The sequence below is a fragment of the Carcharodon carcharias genome, chromosome 19 (genome assembly GCF_017639515.1).
Source record: "Carcharodon carcharias isolate sCarCar2 chromosome 19, sCarCar2.pri, whole genome shotgun sequence".
Classification (NCBI taxonomy): Eukaryota; Metazoa; Chordata; class Chondrichthyes; order Lamniformes; family Lamnidae; genus Carcharodon; species Carcharodon carcharias.
The window spans coordinates 52,502,014-52,526,450 of record NC_054485.1 but is presented as its reverse complement, the minus strand read 5'-3'; the positions used below and the strand labels follow the sequence as shown (position 1 = coordinate 52,526,450).

At 47.4% G+C, this 24,437-nt stretch overlaps 1 protein-coding gene across 3 annotated transcripts in view; it reads left to right on the top strand.

The window, feature by feature from the left end:
- LOC121291737 (mitogen-activated protein kinase kinase kinase 5-like) overlaps nt 1-24,437 on the top strand; it is a 264,733-nt gene that overhangs the window by 144,381 nt on the left and 95,915 nt on the right. For all 3 annotated transcript variants that reach the window (XM_041213244.1, XM_041213246.1, XM_041213245.1), the window contains 6 exons: nt 7,663-7,775; nt 15,089-15,248; nt 17,715-17,868; nt 18,562-18,669; nt 19,324-19,373; nt 20,585-20,680. In XM_041213244.1, coding sequence (XP_041069178.1) covers nt 7,663-7,775; nt 15,089-15,248; nt 17,715-17,868; nt 18,562-18,669; nt 19,324-19,373; nt 20,585-20,680 — 681 coding nt within the window. The remainder of the gene's footprint in view (nt 1-7,662; nt 7,776-15,088; nt 15,249-17,714; nt 17,869-18,561; nt 18,670-19,323; nt 19,374-20,584; nt 20,681-24,437) is intronic.

The following is a 24,437-nucleotide window of genomic DNA, read 5'->3' as shown; positions in this document are numbered from 1 at the left end:
GAGCACCGACCGCCCAGCGACACTGAACACCGACCGCCCAGCGACACTGAACACCGACCGCCCAGCGACAGTGAACACCGACAGCCCAGCGACACTGAGCACCGACCGCCCAGCGACACTGAACACCCACCGCCCAGCGACACTGAGCACCGACCGCACAGCGACACTGAACACCGACCGCCCAGCGACACTGAACACCGACCGCCCAGCGACACTGAGCACCGACCGCCCAGCGACACTGAGCACCGACCGCCCAGCGACACTGAACACCGACCGCCCAGCGACACTGAGCATCGAGCGCCCAGCGACACTGAGCACCGACCGCCCAGTGACACTGAGCACTGAATGTCCAGTAACACTGACTGTCCAGTAACACCAAGCGCTGAATGTCCAGTAACACAGAGAACTGACTGCACAGCAACACTGACTGCCCAGCAATGCTAACCACTGACTGTCCAGCAGCGCTGACCACTGAATGTCCTGCAGTGCTGACCACTGACTGCCCAGCAGTGCTGACCACTGACTGTCCAGCGTCACAGAGCACTTAATGTCAAGTGACACTGAATGTCCATTGACACTGAGCACCGACTGCCTAGCAGTACTGAACACTGAATGTCCAGTGACACTGAGCACTGACTGCCCAGCAGTACTGAACACTGAATATCCAGTGACACTGAGCACTGACTGCCCAGCAGTACTGAACACTGAATGTCCAATGACACTGAGCACTGACTGCCCAGCAGTACTGAACACTGAATGTCCAGTGACACTGAGCACTGACTGTCCAGCGACACTGAGCACTGAATGTCTAGTGACACTGAATGTCCATTGACACTGAGCACTGTCTGCCCAGTAGTATTGAACACTGAATGTCCAGCGACACTGAGCACTGAATGTCCAGTGACACTGAATGTCCAGTGACACTAAGCACTGACTGCCCAGTAACACTGACTGTTCAGTAACACTGAGCACTGAATGTCCAGTAACACCGAGCACTGGCTGCCCAGCTGCACTGACTGTCCAGCAATGCTGACCACTGACTGTACAGCAGCGCTGAGCACTGACTGTCTAGAAACACCGAGCATTGACTGTCCAATAACACCGAGCACTGACTGTCCAGTGACACTGAGCACCGACCGCCCAGGGACACTGAGCACCGACCGCCCAGCGACACTGAGCACCGACCGCCCAGCGACACTGAGCACCGACCGCCCAGTGACACTGAACACCGACCGCCCAGCGACACTGAGCACCGACCGCCCAGCGACACTGAGCACCGACCGCCCAGCGACACTGAGCACCGACCGCCCAGCGACACTGAGCACCGACCGCCCAGCGACACTCAACACCGACCGCACAGCGACCCTGAGCACCGACCGCCCAGCGACACAGAGCACCGACCGCCCAGCGACACTGAGCACCGACCGCCCAGCGACACTGTGCACCGACCGCCCAGCGACACTGAGCACCGACCGCCCAGCGGCACTGAGCACCGACCGCGCAGCGACACTGAGCACCGACCGCCCAGCGACACTGAACACGGACCGCCCAGCGACACTGAGCACCGACCGCCCAGCGACACTGAGCACCGGCCGCCCAGCGACACTGAACACCGACCGCCCAGCGACACTGAGCACCGACCGCCCAGCGACACAGAGCACCGACCGCCCAGCGACATTGAGCACCGACCGCCCAGCGACACTGAGCACCGACCGCCCAGGGACACTGAGTACCGACCGCCCAGCGACACTGAGCACCGAGCGCCCAGCGACACTGAGCACCGACCGCCCAGAGACACTGAACAGCGACCGCCCAGCGACACTGAGCACCGACCGCCCAGCGACACTGAGCACCGAGCGCCCAGCGACACTGAGCACCGACCGCCCAGAGACACTGAACACCGACCGCCCAGCGACACTGAGCACCGACCGCCCAGCGACACTGAACACCGACCGCCCAGCGACACTGAACACCGACCGCCCAGCGACACTGAACACCGACTGCCTAGCGACACTGAACACCGACCGCCCAGTGACACTGAGCACCGACCGCACAGCGACACTGAGCACTGAATGTCCAGTAACACTGACTGTCCAGTAACACCAAGCACTGAATGTCCAGTAACTCCGAGACCTGACTGCCCTGCAGCACTGACTGCCCAGCAATGCTAACCACTGAATGTCCAGCAGCGCTGAGCACTGACTGCCCAGCAGCGCTGACCACTGACTGTCCAGCGACACTGAGCACTGAATGTCAAGTGACACTGAATGTCCATTGACACTGAGCACTGACTGCCCAGCAGTACTGAACACTGAATGTCCAGTGACACTGAGCTCTGACTGCCCAGCAGTACTGAACACTGAATGTCCAGTGACACTGAGCACTGACTGCCCAGCAGTACTGAACACTAAATGTCCAGTGACACTGAGCACTGACTGTCCAGCGACACTGAGCACTGACTGTCCAGTGACACTGAGCACTTAATGTCCAGTGACACTGAATGTCCAGTGACACTAAGCACCGACTGCCCAGTAACACTGACTGTCCAGCAACACTGAGCATGACAGTCCAGCAACACTGAGCACTGACTGTCCAGCAACACCGAGCGCTGAATGTCCAGTAACACTGAGCACTCACTGCCCAGCAGCACTGACTGGCCAGTAACACTCAGCACTGGCTGTCCAGTAACACTCAGCACTGACTGTCCAGTAAGACTCAGCACTGGCTGTCCAGTAACACCGAGCACTGGCTGTCCAGTAACACCGAGCACTGGCTGTCCAGTAACACCGAGCACTGAATGTTCAGTAACACCGAGCACTGACTGCCCAGCAACACTGACTTCCTAGTAACACCGAGCACTGACTGTCCAGCAGCACTGACTGCCCAGTAACACTGACTGCCCAGCAACGCTGAGCACTGACTGTCCAACAGCACTGACTGCCCAGTAACACTGACTGCCCAGCAACGCTGAGCACTGACTGTCCAATAGCACTGACTGTCTAGAACACTGAGCACTGACTGTCTAGAACACTGAGCACTGACTGTCCAGTAACACCAAGCACTGAATATTCAGTAACACCATGCACTGATAGCCCAGTAATACTGAGTACTGACTGTCCAGCAACACTGACTGTCCAGCAACACTAACTGTCCAGCAGCGCTGACCACTAACTGTCCAGCAGCACTGACCACTGACTGTCCAGCAGTGCTGAGCACTGAATGTCCAGCGACACTGAGCACTGAATGTCTAGTGACACTGAATGTCCATTGACACTGTGCACTGACTGCCCAGCAGTATTGAACACCGAATGTCCAGTGACACTGAGCACTGACTGTCCAGCGACACTGAGCACTGAATGTCTAGTGACACTGAATGTCCATTGACACTGAGCACTGACTGCCCAGTAGTATTGAACACTGAATGTCCATTGACACTGAGCACTGAATGTCCAGTGACACTGAATGTCCAGTGACACTAAGCACCGACTGCCCAGTAACACTGACTGTTCAGTAACACTGAGCACTGAATGTCCAGTAACACCGAGCACTGGCTGCCCAGCTGCACTGACTGTCCAGCAATGCTGACCACAGACTGTACAGCAGCGCTGAGCACTGACAATCCAGAAACACTGAGCACTGACTGTCCAGTAACACCGAGCACTGACTGTCCAGTATCACTGAGCAGTGTCTGTCTAGTAACACCTAGCATTGACTGTCCAATAACACCGAGCACTGACCGTCCAGTGACAATGAGCACCGACCGCCCAGCGACACTGAGCACCGACCGCCCAGCGACACTGAGCACCGACCGCCCAGCGACACTGAGCACCGACCGCCCAGCGACACTGAGCACCGACCGCCCAGCGACACTGAGCACCGACCGCCCAGCGACACTGAGCACCGACCGCCCAGCGACACTGAGCACCGACCGCCCAGCGACACAGAGCACCGACCGCCCAGCGACACAGGGCACCGACCGCCCAGCGACACAGAGCACCGACCGCACAGCGACACTGAGCACCGACCGCCCAGCGACACTGAGCACCGACCGCCCAGAGACACTGAGCACCGACCGCACACCGACACTGAGCACCGACCGCCCAGTGACACTGAACACCTACCGCCCAGCGACACTGAGCACTGAATGTCCAGTAACACTGACTGTCCAGTAACACCAAGCACTGAATGTCCAGTAACACTGAGAACTGACTGCCCAGCAGCACTGACCACTGAATGTCCTGCAGTGCTGACCACTGACTGTCCAGCAGCGCTGACCACTGACTGTCCAGCAGCGCTGACCACTGAATGTCCTGCAGTGCTGACCACTGACTGTCCAGCAGCGCTGACCACTGACTGTCCAGCGACACTGAGCACTGAATGTCCATTGACACTGAGCACTGACTGCCCAGCAGTACTGAACACTGAATGTCCATTGACACTGAGCACTGACTGCCCAGCAGTACTGAACACTGAATGTCCAGTGACATTGAGCACTGACTGCCCAGCAGTACTGAACACTGAATGTCCAGTGACACTGAGCACTGACTGTCCAGCGACACTGACCACTGACTGTCCAGCGACACTGAGCACTGAATGTCAAGTGACACTGAATGTCCATTGACACTGAGCACTGACTGCCCAGCAGTACTGAACACTGAATGTCCATTGACACTGAGCACTCACTGCCCAGCAGTACTGAACACTGAATGTCCAGTGACATTGAGCACTGACTGCCCAGCAGTACTGAACACTGAATGTCCAGTGACACTGATCACTGACTGTCCAGCGACTCTGAGCACTGACTGTCCAGCGACACTGAGCACTGACTGTCTAGCGCCACTGAGCACTGAATGTCAAGTGACACTGAATGTCCATTGACACTGAGCACTGACTGCCCAGCAGTACTAAACACTGACTGTCCAGCGACACTGAGCACTGAATGTCCAGTGACACTGAATGTCCAGTGACACTAAGCGCCGACTGCCCAGTAACACTGACTGTTCAGTAACACTGAGCACTGAATGTCCAGTAACACCAAGCACTGGCTGCCCAGCAGCACTGACTGCCCTGCAATGCTGACCATTGGCTGTCCAGCAGCACTGAGCACTGGCTGTCCAGCAGCGCTGAGCACTGGCTGTCCAGCAGCGCTGAGCACTTACTGTCCAGCGGCACTGAGCACTGAATGTCCAGTGACACCAAACACCGACTGCCCAGTAACACTGACTGTTCAGTAACACTGAGCACTGACTGCCCAGCAGCACTGACTGCCCAGCAATGCTGACCAGTGACTGCCCAGCAGCGCTGAGCACTGACTGTCCAGCAGCACTGAGCATGACTGTCCAGCAATACCGAGCACTGACTGTCCAGCAACACCGAGCACTGACTGTCCAGCAACACCGAGCGCTGAATGTCCAGTAACACTGAGCACTGACTGCCCAGCAGCACTGACTGGCCAGTAACTCTGAATGTCCAGTAACACTGAGCACTGACTGCTCAGCAGCATTGACTGGCCAGTAACACCGAGCACTGAATGTCCGGTAACACTATCCGGTTAACCAGTTATCTTTGATCCTGACTTCCTTTCACCTTTTAAGTAAAGAGTTAGTTATGGCACAACTGTTTACAATTTGATATTGACAACACCTTTCTGGGACTTGGTGACTCAGAGACTCTTCATTGTAGACTTAGAAACAGTTATCATTGTCTCATATGTAATTATCTTGCACCTCACTCTCATTGAAACAAACTGAGTCTTCTTCTGATGTCTAACAATTAAACCATCCAGGCTTACTCTCAGCCAGACTCAGCACATGTCATTTTAAAAGTCCTTTCATTCACCCTCCATTTGAAACTACAATATTCTTATAAACTACTGTAATATTCTTATAAACCAAAAGATACAGTAACATTGACTGTATAGTTACACCGAGCACTGACTGTCCAGTAACACTGACTGTCCAGCAACACTGAACACTGACTATACGATACCACTATGTCAAGAAGATATAATAATTCTCATAATGTTATTGGAATTTATTATAAAATAGAGTAATACTGGGATGTGTCTATATTTGTCTCTTTGTGTGTGAGACTTAATTGAATTTGACTGGGTGCTTTTATCTCAGAAGAGAGGTTAGGTTTGAAATGTTAATTAAGTAAACATGGGGAAGTTTAAAAACATAGGTGTCATGGGAACATCTGCATTTTGAAATAATCCAGGCTAGATTGTTTTCAAATGAGGGGTGAAATGTGTCACCAGACAAGGTGAAGTTTAGAAACATTGTGCTTATTTTCCCCAAAGATTACTGGTAAAACTTAGTACTATGAGAGGGATTTATTACCAGGGAGATAAAGTCCAAAGACATAGTGAAACAATGGGTATTTGCATTCAATGGGGAAAATATGTATCAAGGATCAAAGGCTGTGTGTCAGGGAGGCATTTTTGAGATCTTACAAGCGTGAAAGAGCCTTCAGCATTTATGCCTTAAGCTGCTGTCTCCAGGGACTGAAGTGAAGTGAACTCACTTTGAATGCGACTTGTTAAGGGTATCATGTTTCTTTGCCTGGGTCTTTTAAAATCTATAGGGAAAATTTTCTGCCCTTCGGGGGGGGGGGGGGTTGGGTGGGAGCGGGCGCAGGCACTGGCAGGCGTGCAGCAGTTCACCACCCGCGATTTGCTGCACGCCACTGTTTTATGTAGGCGGGCCATTTAAGGCCCGCCCAGCGTGACATGCACCTGGAAGCACCGAGTGCTCCATCTGCGGACAGAGGGTATAAGCTGAGTCGGGGCCTGCTCTCTTTCGCGCTGCCTTGGGGAGATTACTTTGATTTTTTAAAATTTAAATAAAGGAAAAAATAATTTTTTAAGACATGTCCCTCCATGTGATAGTGCCACATGAGTTGGGACATGCCCATGAATTTTATTAACATTTTTTATTAAAGTTTAAAAACCTTCATGAAACCTCATCCCGCCCATGGATGAGGTTCCATGAAAAATGCGAAGGCCGCCTGAGCTCTTTTCCTGCCCGTCAACCTTCAGTTGGATGGGCAGCTCAGTTAATTATTTTAATTGGAATTTAAATGGCCTTAATAGGCCTTTGACAGTTCGGCAGGTGCGTGCCCGCCGAACTGAAGATCTGAACAACACACATTGATTTCACCGTGCATCATTTTATGTGTCAGTGAGCAGGGCCCGCCCCCACACGCCGACCTGAAGATTCTGGTCTATGCGTCTTACCGTTGCCTTAACAAAAGTGGAACTGGGAATTAGATTGTTTAGGGGATTTAAAAGTTATCATAGTAGTGATATGTAGATCTATGTATGTGTTTAAAATAATTTCTCTTATTAATAATTCAATTTTATAAAAAACCTATAAGACTTGCTGGTCTTATTACTATTGAATTCAAGGCATACATCTCAAAATTTATACAAATTTAAAATTAGTTGTGACAGTTGTTTGAAGTTTCCTTTGGGGATTTGAACAACTCAGCATTTACCATTGGCTGTTTCGTAACAACTGACTGCCCAGTAACACCAAGCAGTGACTGTTCAATAATTAAGAGCACTGATATTCCAGTAACACAGACCAGGTCACATCAGTAACCATCAGTAACAGAACATAGCTTCATGGCTGTATAATTTGCAATTCTCTCTCTCTGCAGGTATGGGAAGGCATTTGAGCATGAACCCACACTGCACTCGGGGATTAATGTCGCTGTGTTCCTCATGGCAGCAGAACATCAATTTGATACCTCACCTGAACTTCGAAAAATAGGTTATGTTTACTGCATGAATCATCTCTATTGGACAGCAGTGTTTAATAATGCATGACCTATATTAGAGCTTTTTTCACCATTATCGGTCTTAAAAAGTAGATGCTGATTTTGTTTTTTAAATTATTTTAACATAAAAACAAAGGCTGTTTCTGGGATGCTATTTGAATCAATATCAGGATGGGTATTGGCAAAACACAGTGCTCTACAGTACCTGAGTTACACTCCCAGCTTCCAAACGGGTTGCTTCCTTTTACTTTTCCTAGCCAGGTAACTTCTAATCCCAGGATTATCTTTCACTTTGAGGATAATATTATAAATTTCTTCCTCTAGCTCCAAGCTAGACAAATCTTCCAACCTTTTGAAACCCTAATGAACTCAGTTTTCATACTGAGCACAAGCTCCCACCTGCGTTCTGCGTGGTGAACAATAGAATCAATTTTCTCTGCTTACCATGCAGTCTGGCTGATTTTATTCCTTGCTCTCTACTTCTCAGTTGGCTGCAGACCATGTGAGAGAAAACCTGCATCTGCCTTCTTTTCTGTGATATTTCTGCATTTCCGGGGAAGTCTGTAACCTGATCTCAAAATGGCTCCCACTACACTCTTCTCCATGGCAATGGGAAACATACCCCTGTATCCAAGTCGAAATGTTAATCAGTTATCCTTGATCCTGACTTCCTTATATCCTTTAAGTAAAGAGTTAGTTATGGCACAACTGTTTACAACTTGATATTGACAACACCTTTTTGGGACTTTGGTGACTCGGGGGCTATTCATTGTAGACTTAGAAACAGTTGTCATTGTCCCAATGTGTAATTATCTTGCACATCCCTCTCAATAAAACAAATGTGAGTCTTCTTCTGATGTCTTAACAATTAAACCATCCAGGCTTACTGTCAGGCAGACTCAGCACATGTTGTTTTAAATGTCCTTTCATTTACCCTCTATTTGAAGCTAGAGTCCCAAACTATGATATTCTTATAAAGCAAAAGATATAGTCTTAAAATGTAAAAACCCTATAAACCTCACAATTGTAACATTTAGCCTGAGAATTACTAAACCTGACACTTGTGTGATATTAGTGGATAATTAAATGGATTTCTGGTCCATTTCTTGCAGGCAATTTTCTGTTGTGAGAAAGATTGTACAGAACTACAGATGAACCTTACAGTAATTACTCTGGGTACTGTCAACATAACCGGGGAAGCTAGATATAACTTGAGGAGACAAGAATAGAATAATATGCTAATTGGGTAAAATGAGGCTCATGTGGAATGAGCACAGACTATTTGAACCATTACTGTGCTGTAAATTCTATGCAATAGATACATAAGTGGACCTTGCACCCTACTGTAATCCCAGCTTTTCACTCACATTCCACCACTGCTGTTGATGGGTCTGCAATGTAGTTACTTGCCTGTAACCTGTAAAGTGAGCCCCTGTACACTCCATCTGAAACCTACACCTTTTGTGCACTATGGGGATTATATTGAGTATTGTAATAGAACCAGAAATGACAGAAAGAAGCCTACCATGACAGCACCAATGACAGCTTTTCAACTGAGCCTATCTAATATCACTTTTGAACTGTGTTCTTTTATAAAGTAGGATCTTCTTTAAAACCCTTTCAATTCAAATTTACCTGTTACACTAATGTCCTTTAAGGAGGGAGGCCTAATGTTCTTACCTGATCTGTAACTCCAGTCCCACTCCAACATGGCTGTCCTTGAAGCAGCCTAGCAGTCGGGGTAACAGTGGGGCAATTTTGGCTGAGGGCAATAGTGTAAAGGAGGCTTTATCCATTATACATCTCTCCTCTTTTCATTTCCATTGAAATCAAATTTGCATCCACTCAGTTTTAGCAACTCATTTGGCAGCTAGAAATGAGCAATAAATGCTAGCCTTGCCAACAGAGCCACACCCCAAGAATGATTTTTTTATATGTTTCAATTAGGGCGCCACAGTCTGCAAATAGACCACATATTTCCACTGCTGTTAGCTGTACACCCAAGTGCACAAGGTCCATTAGCATTATTCTGCAGTAAACCCAACATCTCTCCTCATAAAGTAGGTTTCAATTTCCGATTTCATGTTGGTGTTGATTCGACCATAAAAACCTGACATAATTGCATGATCAACAATTCTGTAGCATTTTCAACTGTTTGCATGTGCTACGCTGCTGTTAAGATGTTATTTTAACTGGGACGCGTTAAAGTGTTTGCACAGTTCAAAATGAAGTATACATTGAGATAGTTTGTACCCATATTATAAATGTTACTTGATCCCAAGATAAATATGATGTGAAAAGGCTACATAGCTCATTTGAGCTCATCTCTTCACAAAGAATTATTTGCTTAGCCCAAATTACCCCTCCTAGAGTGTTTCTGCTCCATTACCCTACCTACATGTGTATCTGAAGCATTCATTACTCTTGAGTGAAGAAACTTCTCCAGACATCAATTCACTTTTCATCAGTTTAAACTTCTGCTCCTTTGTGACTGCCATGGTTTACCTTAATATACTGTTCCAGACTTGTTTATTCTGTTTAAATATGTCTCTGGATTACAGAAAGGATACCCCAGAATGAAAAGCCAGTAAAACTTGGAAATGACTTGTAGTGGTCAATACTGGAGTTCTATTTTAAGACAGGACCAGTTCAGATCAGGACCAGCCATTTCCGAGGTTTTACTGGTTTCTCCTTCGGGGTAATGGGACCTTGGTTAAAAGATGCAAAAAATGTTTACAAGAATGATACCAGAACCTTTTCAGTTTAGAAATAAGGATTTTCCATTTAAGATGGAGATGAGAACTTTTTTCTTTTGAATCTTTTGTTTCTTTACTTGTCCCATTACCACTCCCTTTGGCCTTGCATCACCAACTCTTGTTTCATTTAATCTCCCCTGTCCCACCCGACCAAAGGTCCTTCATTTTGTTTTTTTCCCTCGTCCTCCCCCATTTCATCTGTTTAAAATCTATTATATTTCTAATTTTTCTGATGAAGTGTCATCGACCTGAAATGTTACCTCTGTTTCTCCCTCTCCCAAATGCTGCCTGAGCTGCTGATTGTTTCCAGCATTTGAGTAATGCAGTACATGAATTTCAGCATCAGGTACGTAGGCTGTACATCCCAAAGACTGGTGGATCATATCAAACAACACATCCCATCCATTGTTCGCAAGACCCTACCCAACCAGCCCATGCTTACAAAACTCAAAACATAGTGTCCAACATTCGATATGATTCCACGATTGGGTAACACTTGCTAAGTAATCCCCAGGAGGAAGTTCCATTAATACGGGTACCAGCTGGAACCAGTTCTGAATGGGGAAATGAGAACAGCTCAGAACTGGCGCTCCAGTAGAAATTGTCAGTTAAGGTACAATTGTACTGCTGATTTGGCTACTACTGGTACGAACTGGTTATTTATCCAATTTATCCGCTGTGCTTTATATTGCGCTTAGATTTATTGTTGCGTGTATTTATTTATCATTTTTATTGCTGGTGAGCATCAACTGATGTCATTAACTCCCCCTTCCAATGTGTATTTTTTGGATGGAAATGCTCAAGATTAATAAGTAGGATTCTGCAAATTTTCAGATCAGACAAAACACTAAAAATAAAAAAGTATGTGTAAGAACTGTGCAAATTTTATTGTGAAAAATGCCAAGCATACAAAATTAAAATTCCTCATTGATCGCAGGCAAAAAAACCCCCCTCAGAATGAAGGTTTCATTAAAGGGTCAACAACTTTATTCCTGGAAAAAAAGTGAGAAATCACAAATAACTCATATCAAAACGCAGATTGGTTCCAGGTTAAACTTGCTCACAGTTCAGATCCATTATTATCTGTTATATAACTGATTGGCTTGCTTTGCTCCTTTGAAACCTCATCCTCACACAACCCCTTCTTCAAATGATGACTGAAGCATGCTGCAGATGGGGAAGGAAAAGGAAAACATCAGCTTTGACTCACTCAAACCGTTAAAGTTAAACAAATAGCGAAAAATAATGGAACAAAAGGAGTGGAAAAATAACTGCTGCTCACAGATCTCCAGCCGTCCATGCAGTGGAACCTGTAGGAGGGGGGAAGAAAATGGAACATATCAGTGTTCTGTGTGTAAGATCTGTAATACAGACTAAATTACAGTGCATATCCAGACTGCATGAATGAAGATGATGTATATATATCACCCCCGAAGATATCGATCACTTTTAAGGATGCTTTGTGTGTGAACTGGCACAGATTTTATTTGGAACATTCAGAAAATAATACCCTCCCATCTACTGGAGTGTAAAGACCGCCACACGTGTACTTACCCAACTGTGCAAATAAATACAGGCGCAGCTTCATTCTGTGCAGGCCTGTTGCTCCAAAAGGCATGGTCATGGGCTGCAGTGTCCCCACACGTGATCACTGTGGTCCTTGGGCTGCAACATGAAGCAAGAGTAATAATTAATGACTTAGCACTAAGATAGCTGTTGCATAAGGGTTGCAGTTATCTAAACACATATTACTGTGCGTGCAGGTGCTGAAAAATTGGACCTGGAGCCTGCAGTTGAGTCTCGATAGCTCAAGCTCCAACCTTTCCTGGAGGCCTTGATTGATCCTGGAATCTGCTGCAGGTCTGCCTTCTCTGCCTCCAGCCCCTGAACAGTTAGTCGCTCTTCCTGGTTCTGGGCAGGTTCTGCGCAATCCTCCAGCTGCATTGCTGCCCTGGAAGTACTAGCTTTATTACTCTTGGTCGCTCGGTGCTTCTCAGCTTCTTGCGTTGGCTGGCATATGCTCAGGCAATCTTATCCTTCTATCAGGAAAAAGAAATTAGTTGTTAACAAGGTTGTTGACATTTTTGATATGAGCAAGCACACAAGTTCCCTGCAGTATTTGCTTTCAGGCACATGATTATGCATGCAGGTCTGCTAGAGTACAGTATTAGCAAAGACGTTGAAACACAATGAGTGGAGAGCTGCACCTTACCCTGGTTGCAGTAGCATCTTCCAATGCCCTCTTTGCTTGAAGGGTTGTGAGGGGCACATAATTGGCACCGGTGTCACTCTCTACAGTCGTGTCCCAAGCCTTTGGGATTTGCATCTGTGTTGATTCCTCCTGCTCCTTGAGGCCTTCGTGGGACTCTGCAGACAAAGAAAGAAAACCTCAACATATCCTAAAGATGCAATTAATTTGCAACGGCCATGGGCGCAATGTTTCTGCATTTTCATTGAGATTTACCTCTAAGCAAAAGGATCTGTGCCTCGTAAAAGACATCGTCCCTGCAACCAGTTCTCTTCCCTCAAACCATAGTCAATCAAGCTACCGACACTCGCATGGACCCATCTTTCCTTACACACCTATGAGTCATGGTGTGTCTTAGGATCAAACTTTTTGATGCCCTCTTTAATTGACCCAACCCTACAGACTTGTTTATCACCCAGGAATCAGATTCAAACAGACTTCGCTGCACCAGCTGTTCTTGGCTCCTAGAGACATCGATTGTATTAATTTAAGAAATCAGTGCCAAAAATAAGCCCTTTTCGCCCAAGTTGCAAAAAGCATGCTTCCATTATCCCCACTCTATATCTTCTCTCAGCTTATCAATCCCTCCCTCTACCCTCAGAAGGCTCTCTGTCCCCTCCTTCCCTCCAGCCTTCAAACTCTATTCCTCCTTCCCTCCAGCCTCCAAACTCTCTTCCTCCCTCCTTCCAGCCTCCAAACTCTCTCCCTCCCTCCAGCCTCCAGGCCTTGGGCCCCACCGATGCCACCGAACTCTGGGGCCTGCATTTTTCCGATGTTCTGGGGCCTCTCTCTCCCCTTCTGCCTAAGCTCCCGACCACCTGTCTCCCTGCTGCCGCCGAACTCTCTCCACTCAGACCGAACCTCTCCAGTACTCACCTTGCTTCAATGGTCCTCACTGTTCCTGTGCGCATTTCAAACCTGTAGTTGGACCGGCTGGAAACATCACTTCTGGTTTCCAGCTGGCCCTTAGCGAAGATCTCCAGTTGGGGGGCTGATAGGGGCCGGAGGCGGGGAGGGTAGTGCGGAGAGCGGGTAGTGGTGGGAGAGAGTAGGAGGGTACTGGGGTGGGGGGGTAGTGAAAAAGGGGGAGCGAGAGGATAACGCCTCTACCAATCAGGGTACACTTGCCAACCAATCAGCACTCTCTTCACATACAGTATTAATTGTTGTTTTCCTCTTTTATTGGTATTCTTGCTAAATGTCCTGATGAGTGCAAGATGAAAAGCTTCGACACGTCTCTTTTATCCAGCAAGACTTGCAGTATGTTGTGCTTGGGGTACTACCTCATTTTTCTCCAATTTGGTACTATTCCTCATTAATGCATAAAGCATTGTACAGCCAGTTCCAAATATCTGCATCCAAAGTCCAGACATACAACCCTCCATTTTATTCTCTGCCCCCTTCTCCCCGCTGGACAAGGAAAGATGGGGCAAGAGGCAAAAACCTTGAAAATCACAATTTTGCCTTCAACTCCTGCATTCCCATCCCCAATAATATTCAACCATAGAATGGTGACAGCACAGAAGAAGGTCATTCAGCCCGTCATGTCTCTGCTGGCTCTTTGCAAGTGCAATTCACCTTGTCCCACTCCCAGCCATTTTCCTGTAGTCGTGCAGTTTTCTCTTTTCTCTTCAGAAAATTATGCAATTCCTTTTTGAAAACCATGATTGAACCTGCCTCTACCACACTCTCAGGCAGTGCTCTCCAGATCCTAACCACTTGTTGTGTGAAAAAGCTTTCCCTCATGACGTTGTTGCCTCTTCTGTGAGTCAGGCCCTGGAAGAGGCTCCCAATGAAAGAATGTGGAGACCCACTCAAGATGTAAAATGATGTCAGGTACGAGATGCCGTTTTGTGAAGCTAATGTTGGAGCGGTGGAAATCAGCCAGAAATTTGATGGTTGGTAATTCACTGGATTTCCCTTCCTCACCACAAGCTGCATTTGTACATTAACAACGTCATGTCTTGCTCTGTTCCCCCTACTTTTCAATAAATTCGTGACCAATATAATGTAACCACACATTTTTTGAGGGGATATTTAGTATTTCTGGATATGTTACACGGCAGTATGTTCTGATAGAGATTGCATAGTGAATAGTAATCAGTAGGATCAAACCTTTTAACTGACTTACTTGATAGTTCTATTTTACAGTCGGAGTGCAGATACTTTTGCCATTTCTTTGTGTGGAATTCAAAGCCAACCATTGCCAAAGTGGACATCTTTGGACTGACTCCCGCACAGGTTAGAAATGTTTCCTGGGTCCTGTGTCCTAATGCAACTATTGTTTTGGGGGTTTGTGCAGGTATGAAACTGAGCAGCTTACTGGGACGGAAGGGAAGCCTGGAGAAGATGCAGTTCTACTGGGATGTGGGCTTCTTCTTAGGCGCCAGCATCTTATTCAACGACCAAACAAAGATCATTCAGGCCTCAGAGAAGCTGTACAGGCTGAATGCCCCTGTCTGGTAAGTCCGGAGTCAGCGTTTGGATCTCAAAGGATTGCAGCAATCTCACACTGTATTTCAGAGAGACAGGGCTATATTTTACATGTCCCCACTGGGTGCATTTTGGGAAGAGGGGGCGTGTAAAATAGGGGTGGGTACCCATGGGTCGGTACCCACCCTCCCGTGGGTACCCACCCCATCACCTTCTCACCCACCCCTGAGCTCACCCCTTAACCCAGGGGGTGGGCAGGATCCCAAAATCGGCACATATTCAAATAAGTAACCAGGGGTCAATTACACTTGTTATCAAGTTAATCTGATTGGCCAGCAGCTGCAGAGGGCGGGGCTTCCTGCTGCCCAGGCCATAAGATGTTTGGCATGGGCAGTTGGGCAGCCCAATTGCTTTAAGAAATTTTTCAAAGTGCAGGAAGGAAGGGGGTTCGCTCTTCGGGCCTGCCCCAAGCTGTTCATGGGGCAGCCCCCACTAAGATGGAACAGCACCCCCCTTCCTTCCTGCCCATCCATAGCCTTAAACCCACCACCCTCCTCTTCCCTCCATCCTCCTCCCAACCTACCCAAACCCTCCCTGCCCAATACCCCGGACTTAGCTGCTCTGGGGATCCACGGGCCTTCTTCCTCCTTCTCCTGCAGTCCTATCAGCTACCACTGATGCATTGATGAGGGGTAGAAGTCCCATTGGGCCCTTGCTTAGCCTCCCTGAAACACGTTCTGGTTGCGCGTTGGGTCAGCATGGAGCATGTCAGCTTGACTTTGCTTCCAGTGTGGAGGATTGTGTTGGGGATGCAACCTGTCCACGTCCCCCACCCCCATCCTCTATTATTATTATTATTATTATTATTCAGCCCACAGTTTCACTGTCACTGTGCCATCTACAAACCAGTTGAAATAAATATTGGTTCATCAAGTTCCACCCCCTCAATCCCCGTCTCTTGTGGGAGCATTTTTGCAGATATTTCTTTTAACATGTACTGATCAAGGAATGTGGTGGCACTTAATATCCACCTTGAAGCTGTTTGATCTTTCAGTTTCTCATGAAATGATATTTATTCCTGCTTCTTCTGCTCCCTTACACCATCTAGTCTTGTAACCTTCCTGGCTCCTTCACACTGTGTGACTCAGTTCAAGTCCCAACACCGGACAGAACCTGCTCTTTGAAATAGTGCCGAGGGATTTTTTATGTTCACCTGAGAGGCAAACTGCCCTTGGTTTAATGGCAACATAGTGGTAATGTCACTGGGCTAGTAATCCAGGGGCCCGATCAAATACCCTGAGGACATTGATTCAAATCCCACCAGGGCAGCTGGCGGAATTTAAATTCACTGAATGAATCTGTGATTGAAAGCTAGTCTCGATAATGGTGACCATGACAACGATCATCGATTGTTGTAAAAACACATCTGGTTCACTCATGCCCTTTAGGGAAGGAAATCTGCCGTCCTTACCTGGTCTGGCCTACATGTGACTCCATACCCACAGCAATGTGGTTCATTCTGACTGCCCTCTGTATGGCCTCACAAGTCATTCAGTTCAAAAGCAATTATGGATGGGCAACAAATGCTGGCCTTGCCAGTGAAGCCCATGGGTTAAAAAAACCCTTCAAAGAATGGCACTTCCAGCAGTGCAGCACCTCCTCAGTACTGCACTGGATCAGTAAATGTGGCCAAGCCAGCATTTCCCACGTCCAGGAAAGAAAGTAACCTGAGGAGGCTTGAGGCAACGGCGTGTTTGCAACCCCTGTATTCCTCTTTGTGTACATGTTGGTGTGCGTATGTGTGCAGATGTTTGTGTGTGTGGAAATGGCTATACCCCCTGGGACTCCAGGTTGCATGCCGGAACTGAAAAAACCTTGTCATGGCATGTTTAATTTCATCAGGGCTTCCCTTTTCTGCCAGTAAAGTTGCTCAATTTAACAACTGCCTTTGTGTAAAATTAAAGTGTAATTGGAACCCCGAGCTGAATGAGTGCCTCCGGTAGAAGCGGAGATATGGCAGGCCCCAGACTGAGCAGTCAGATCCCTGTTGCAAATGGGTGAAAAGTTTGATGAGCCGTGCTGTGCTTTGACCAAGAATTCAGCGCTGTGGGTTAAAATGGCTGTGCTCCATCAGATGGGGGAGGGGAGTTGGTGTAACACTTTTACGGAAGATGTTTGGTGCGACCTAGCCCAATTCCAACTAAATTCTCCTGCACAATACACCATTGAACACACCAAGTTAGCCAACTGAGTGGAAATGCCTCACACTGGTACAGTAGGCAGCATCTGAGCTTGACCTGACTCTCACTGGGGCTCGCTCTGTATTTTGAGTTTGGATTCCTCGATGATAATACTAGCTTCCTGAATTCCATTCCCCAGCGCCTCTCACCTTGCTCAGCATCTAAATTCACTGAGTTTTATGGGTTAATAAAAACCTATTTTAGGTTTGTGGTTTTGACTCCTCCCACTCCTCAGCCTGTCCCTTTCTCCTCAAGGTACCTGGCGTCAGCAATGGAGACCTACCTGCTCTACAAGCGCTTCAAGCCAGAGACCAGCGAGCAGCCTTTGGCCAAACAAGAGTTGGTGGACTTCTGGATGCAATTCTTACTGTCAATCTGCAGGGACAAAGAGCCCACGGATAAATTCCTGGTGAGAGAATAGTGTAGGCATACGACCAGCTGGGAACATGCTACAAGATGGGTACACAATACCATCTGGGTACACATTACCAGCCAGGAACATACCATCAGCTGGGAACATGATACCATCTGGGTACATGCTAACATCTGGGTACATGCCACCAGCTAGGAACATACTAGAAGTTGGGTACATGTTACCAACTAGGTACACACTGCCAGCTGGGTACATGCTACCAGCTGGGTATACACTACCAGATGGGAGCATACTATCAGCTGGGAACATGATATACCTGGATACATGCTAACATCTGTGTACATGCCACCAGCAGAAAACATGCAATGAGCTGAACACCTAGTACACACGACGAGCTGATGCTGCAGAGGCTGTGTGGGCTGTATGCACCATGCCCAGGTACATTGTAGATAGGACTGTCTGAGGACACTGCACAGTACAGAGAATTTCTGCCTAAACCCACTGTTAAAAACACCCCTGGTTTGGCTCTCCCATTTGCAGCATGTCTAACTTTGATGTGGAATCAGGATAATTCCAGGTTTTATCCCTCATTTGGGCCAAGTTAACTCTCACGGGTTGGACAATGTTTCAAATCTGAATATCGAACAATTTGACAATTTGTTCCGTGTCCTTGTGAGTGAGAGACCCCAACAGGTTGTTTGAAATCTCAACCTTAACTTTCACCAACAGGTCCTTATCTTGGAGCCAACAAAGGTCTTCCAGCCAACCCACCTCAGCGTGAGCGACAGTGACAAGGACAAGGCTGTGAGCATGTGGCATGTCTCACCCGATGACAAGGTATCTGAATATCACAGTCAAATTGTTCCACTCGTAATGAAGCAGTGTCGAGTGCTCACTGCTCATTTCTAGAAACGTCTTGTGTGGATATTGGTGAATTATGAGAATTACACCATGTGTCAGTCAGGAAGTGATACTGGTGCTCAAAGCAGTAAATTGTCCATAAACCTGGCTTGTACTTTTGACACAAAGGTCAGAGGGTATCTGGAGTCCCACCCCAGATGCTGGGGACCAAGTGGAGCTGATGTTGGTAGACTTTTGCTCGGTATGCTTATTGAGAATTACAGATTAACTGGCCGAGTAGGGACCTTGTTCCCTCTTGAGCTCTTACCTATCAAAGGTTTTGACCTTCAGTCATCGATATCCCTCATTCTCAGAAGCACTCTGGACCCTTTGATGACCCTCCCATCTCCTTGGGTGTGGCAGCGGAAAGTCCCCTGAGAATCCTGCCCAGAGTCTACCACGAATAAAGATCCCAAATAGGGAAATTGGGATGTGGTTGGGGCCGAGGGTGGAATGCATCGCCCCCTTCCCCCCCCCCACAGAGTTGCAAAGTAGGGAATTAGAACAGAAATGGAGATTGAAGTTGAATTAATGAATGTCTTTAATCTGTATGGTTTGAGCAGCCTCTAATGTTATTTGTTTTATTGACAGAACGGAATCTACACATGGACTTTCAGCGCAGCCTCTATCCGGGGTGTGAGGTAAATGTGGGGAGAAACCTACCCAAGAGGTTATGACAATCTCAGAGAAAGGTTACCAGTGTAGTGTTTAAGTCAATATAGAGAACTTTCTGGAAACTCTATCCAGGCTGTGGGCCTTGCAATCTGCCGTGCTCCAGGTTGCTAACTCTGCTTGGATGAATTCCTGGAGTTCACACCACATAACCTCGAACACTCCCATCCAGTCAAAACAGTCCCTTCCCATTTCCAATATTTTTGTAACTAATTGACAGAAGTGTTTGGAGAATAGTAAAAAGAATCACACTTTTTATTGTCCCTGTGATTTTTCTCCTGCGGTTGCTCACAGCAGTCTGCAGGAGATTAATCTTTAATCTCCCCTTTACTGTTGGCAATCCTCGTTCCAGGACTGAGCAGGAGGAACAATCTGCCCTCAACCAAAGAAGATGAACACTGGCAATGATCCAAGTGTTTTAAAGGAATGAAACAGGTATTTTGACCCTGAAGAGAAAACAAAAGCATGGTAGAGATAAGATAATTAAAGGAAGAGCCAACTATAATTCCAAGAGTAATCTTGTGCTTGACATCTTAGTGGCTGAACTCCCACCTCAAACATTCAATGTTGAGTGGCAGATTTCATTGGGTTGCCCGCCCTCCAGGATTGGCCTGGAGTCTCCAGAAATTGAAGATCAATCTCCAGGACATTAAAAAATACTTTTTTTTGTTTATTTGAATATTTTACTTTTCTAGATATAAAAATATTGAAATGAGTGTTGGGGGAGAAAGGCTATTTGGTTGACAGTCAAGCATCATCCAATTGGGTTATGAGTCTTTTTGCTTTCCAATTGGCATTGGAAGACAGTGCATCACAGGGATGGATGTGTTGGCTGACTAATGGCTGGAGTGTGGGGCAATTCATGTGATGAAGCCTCCAAGAATACATCTAAACACAGTTGGCAACCCTACTGGTATAGCAGCAGGAAGAAAGGCTTAGTGTCTAGTGAGGGAGGAAGAAGATTGTCCAATAGGAGCCATGAGCAGTGGCTAGTATGAGGGCTTGATGACTGTTATTTAGTCATGGGCCCAGATAGTGCTGGCAGCAGATGTGTTTTAACCTGTGCCCACTCAGTCATCCCTGCAAGGTCTCAGCTCTCGTCCTGGTTGAGCTCCCGCAAGTGGTAGTTGTGTTAAGATGTCAGAGTGAAACGTGAGCTGCAATGTCTCTTCTTTTCCAGTGTCTCAAAGTGCAACGAGCGTTGCTGCTTCCTCTACGTGTTGCACAACTCCGATGACTTCCAGCTCTACTTTCCAACAGAACGACACTGCAAAAGGTAGGGATCATTGTGGATTACATAGGCCCGTTTCTGTGCTGTAAAGCCCTTCAGCTCAACAGGTCCATGCAGGTGTTCATGCTCCACACAAAAAGCCTCCTCTTGCTTCTCTTTATCTAACCCTATCAACATATCCCCCTAGTCTTCTCTTGCTCATGTAATTATCTAGCTTCTCCTTAAAGGTATTTCTGCTATTTGTCTCAATGACTTCATGCGGTCATGATTTCCACATTCTCACCATTCTCTGGGTAGAGAAATTTCTCCTGAATTTTTAATTGGAATTATTAATGACTATCTTATGCTTATGGCTGCTAGTTTTGATCTTCCCCACAAGGAGAAACATCTTCTTTAAGCCTTCCCCGTTGAACTCCTCCATTAATTCTGAAGACGTCTATCAGGTCTCTTCTCAGCTTTCTCTTTACTAGAGAAAGGGGCCTCAGCCTGTTCATTCTTTCCTGGTAGTTACAACCACTCAGTTCTGGGCTCGTTTTTACAAAATTTTTTTGTATCTTCTCCAATTATAAAATGAAGTCCAGAACTGGGCAGAGTTTCAGTGGGCTAGACTTAAGGCTTTCCAACAGACAGGTTTGAATGTAGTGGGGGGGGCTCATTAAATAAAGTGGGCGGCCTGCCCACAACCAACCCGTCCGTCCCTGCACTCACTGCAATTTTGCCAGCGACACGGGTGGCGATGGGTGAGCCAACTGCCAATTGAAGCCGTTAAATGGGCAATGAATGCCCACTTAAGGGCCTTATTCCTCTACCACTGGGATTAAACTAGCTGTGGGAAAGGCCCAGGGCAAGCAGCCAGCCTGGCAGATTTCTCTGCGCAGTCAGGTGGTGGCCGGGGGGTTTCCTTCTTAGCTGGCTCTGTGGACCCTTAGGAAAGCCCCTCCCAAAGTGTAACCAACCCAGATTCCCCTCTCCCATGGCCTCTCAAACTCTGTCCTCCCACCCCCCCACCCCGCCCTGCCACCTCCCGTTGACCCCCTTGCCAACCCCCAGACACACACAAAGATTGAATCCATCACAATTCACCTCCTCGTCTCCCATGTGCAGTACCAGCAGTGGTCACCACTTCCACTCGCACTATCAGTACATTGAGAGCTGCTGGCCTCTGATTGATGGCAGCTCTCTGAGGTGGAACTTCCTGTCCCTGAGGAACAGAAATCCTACCTCCAGCCTATAAACAGCCAGTTGGTTGTTAAATGACTGTGGGCAGCTGTTCTTCCCCTGGGCGGCTCCCTACAACGACCCCCCCCCCCCCCCCCCCCCCCGCCCCCCACCACCACCACCACCACCACCACCACCACCACCACCACCACCTCCGACAGTGTCCTGTAACATTCAGCCCAGTGTGTGTATCTCTGTTTTAGGACTAGGAGGAGGTCATTCAGCTCATCAAGCCTGTTTATCCTTTCTATTAGGCCTTGGTTAAACCTGATCTATTTACTCTCAGAGTCCCCCAAGGATCTATCTCTGCCTTCTCTTCCTCATGTACTTGCTGCCCCCGGAGACGTCATCCAACTGTATGCTGTCAGACTCCGCATGGATGTCAACAACACCCAGCTTCTCCTGTCTGCTCCTTCTCTCAATTCCTCCACTGCCTCTGTGTTGTCAAGTTTGCTTGTCTGACATCCAGTTCTAGATGAGACAGTTTCTTCCAATTTAACATCGAGCAGACTGAAGCCATTATCTTTGGTTGAGCCCACATACTCTGTTCCCTACCCACTGAATCTGTGCCCCTCACTGGCCGGTGTACAGGCTGGACCAGAATATTCCCAGCTTTGGCATTCTGTGTGATCCTGACCTGAGCTTCCAAACCCATCCCCTGTCCATCACCAAGGCTGCTGACTTCCACTGCCACAAATCACCCATCTTCAGCCCTTACTCACCCTATTTGGTGCTGAATTTCTCATCTATTACCTCCAGACTCAATGATTCCAATTCTCTCCTGGCCTTGCTTCCATTCCCCACGGTCCATGAACTTTAAGTCAACTAAAACCGTGTTATCTGCACCCCCCAAACCCACAGCAAGCCCAGTCATCCCTCGCTTATGACCTTGTTGACCTACAAATGACACCAGTTTAAAATTTACATCCTTGTATTCAGATCCCTATGTGACCTTCCCTGTGCATATCTCTGTAAGCTATAACCCTTCTGCAAGCTCCCTACTCCTTCTGACTCTGCCCTCTTTGCACTGTCCACCCACCTCCCCATCCTTTTTCCCCACCATTGGCAGATGTGCCTTCAGCCACTTTGGTTCTGTGCCCTTGTATTCCCTCCCAGAACAATTTTGTCTTTCCATTTCCCTCTCCTCCCTTAAGACCCAGCTGGCTCTTTGACCAAACATCACTCTCTGATCCTGTGACTCACTCCTCATCAGTACAAGTAACATTCGTGTCTCAAAAATGCCAGGCAATGACCATCTCCCACAATAGAGAACCTAACCATCTCCCCGTGACATTCAATGGCATTACCATCGCTGAACCTCCCACTATCAACATCCTGGGGGTTACCATTGACCAAAACCTGAACTTGACTAGCCTTATAAATACTGTGGCTACAAGAGTAGGCTGGGAATTCTGCAGTGAGTAACTCACCTGCTGACTTCCCAAAGCCTGTCCACCATTTACAAAGCACAAGTCAGGAGTGTGATGGAACACACTCCACCACCCTGGATGAGTGCAGCTCCCACAGCACTGAAGAAGCTCAAGACTATGCAGGACAAAACAATCCACACGATTGACATCCCATCCACCACCTGCAACATTCACCATCACTGCACAGTGGCAGCAATGTGTGCCATTTACAAGATGCACTGCAGGAATTTGTCAATGACCCTCCAACAGCACCTTCCAAACTTGTGACCTCTACCATCTAGAAAGACAAGGACAACAGGTGCATGCGAACATCACCATCTGCAAGTTCACCTTCAAGTCACTCACCATCCTGACTTGGAAATATATTGCCGTTCCTTCACTGTTGCTGAGTCAAAGTCCTGGAACTCCCTCCCTAACAGTACTGTGGGTGTACCGAAACCACATGCTCTGCAGCGGAACAAGAAGGCAGCTCACCATCACCTTCTCAAGGGCAACTAGTGATGGGCAATAAATGCTGGCCTACCCAACGATGCCCACATCCTGAGGATGAATTAAACAACAATCACCAGCAGGTTCTCCTTCAATCAAAAATGCTCCATTTTTTTCTCCTGGGTGATGCTTCTGTCCCAATTTATAATGAAATGTGAAACTCGAGCTCTGGGTTCCAGCTTAATCCTTCCCCAATGCTGCAGACAGAATTAAAGAATTTGCAAATTAGTGTTACTGTTCATTAGATAATTTCCAGGAAAAAGTGCAGCTGTTATTCTTCAGCTCAAAGAACTTAAAATAATAACAACTGCCTGCTGCCAGCAAATAAATCATCTGTTATTTTGTTGTTGTCCCAGTAAGTGCCCACGCATTTGGCAGTTGCCTGGATTGCTGCTGATTATGTGGAAATCTATCACCCCCTATAGTCCAGCTCCAATATTGTCACTAAAATTCAGATGCATAAGAGAACTCAAAACATAGACTGTTTTACAAAGGATATACAACATAGTGACAGGGCATTTGATTCAAGTAGTCAGTGCTAGTGTTTATACTCCAGGTGAGCCTGCTCCCATTCCATCTATCTCATCTCAGCCTTACAGCACATATTCCTATTCTCTTTTCCCTCGTGCACCCACTTGCCTTCATTTTGAAAGAATCTAACTTAT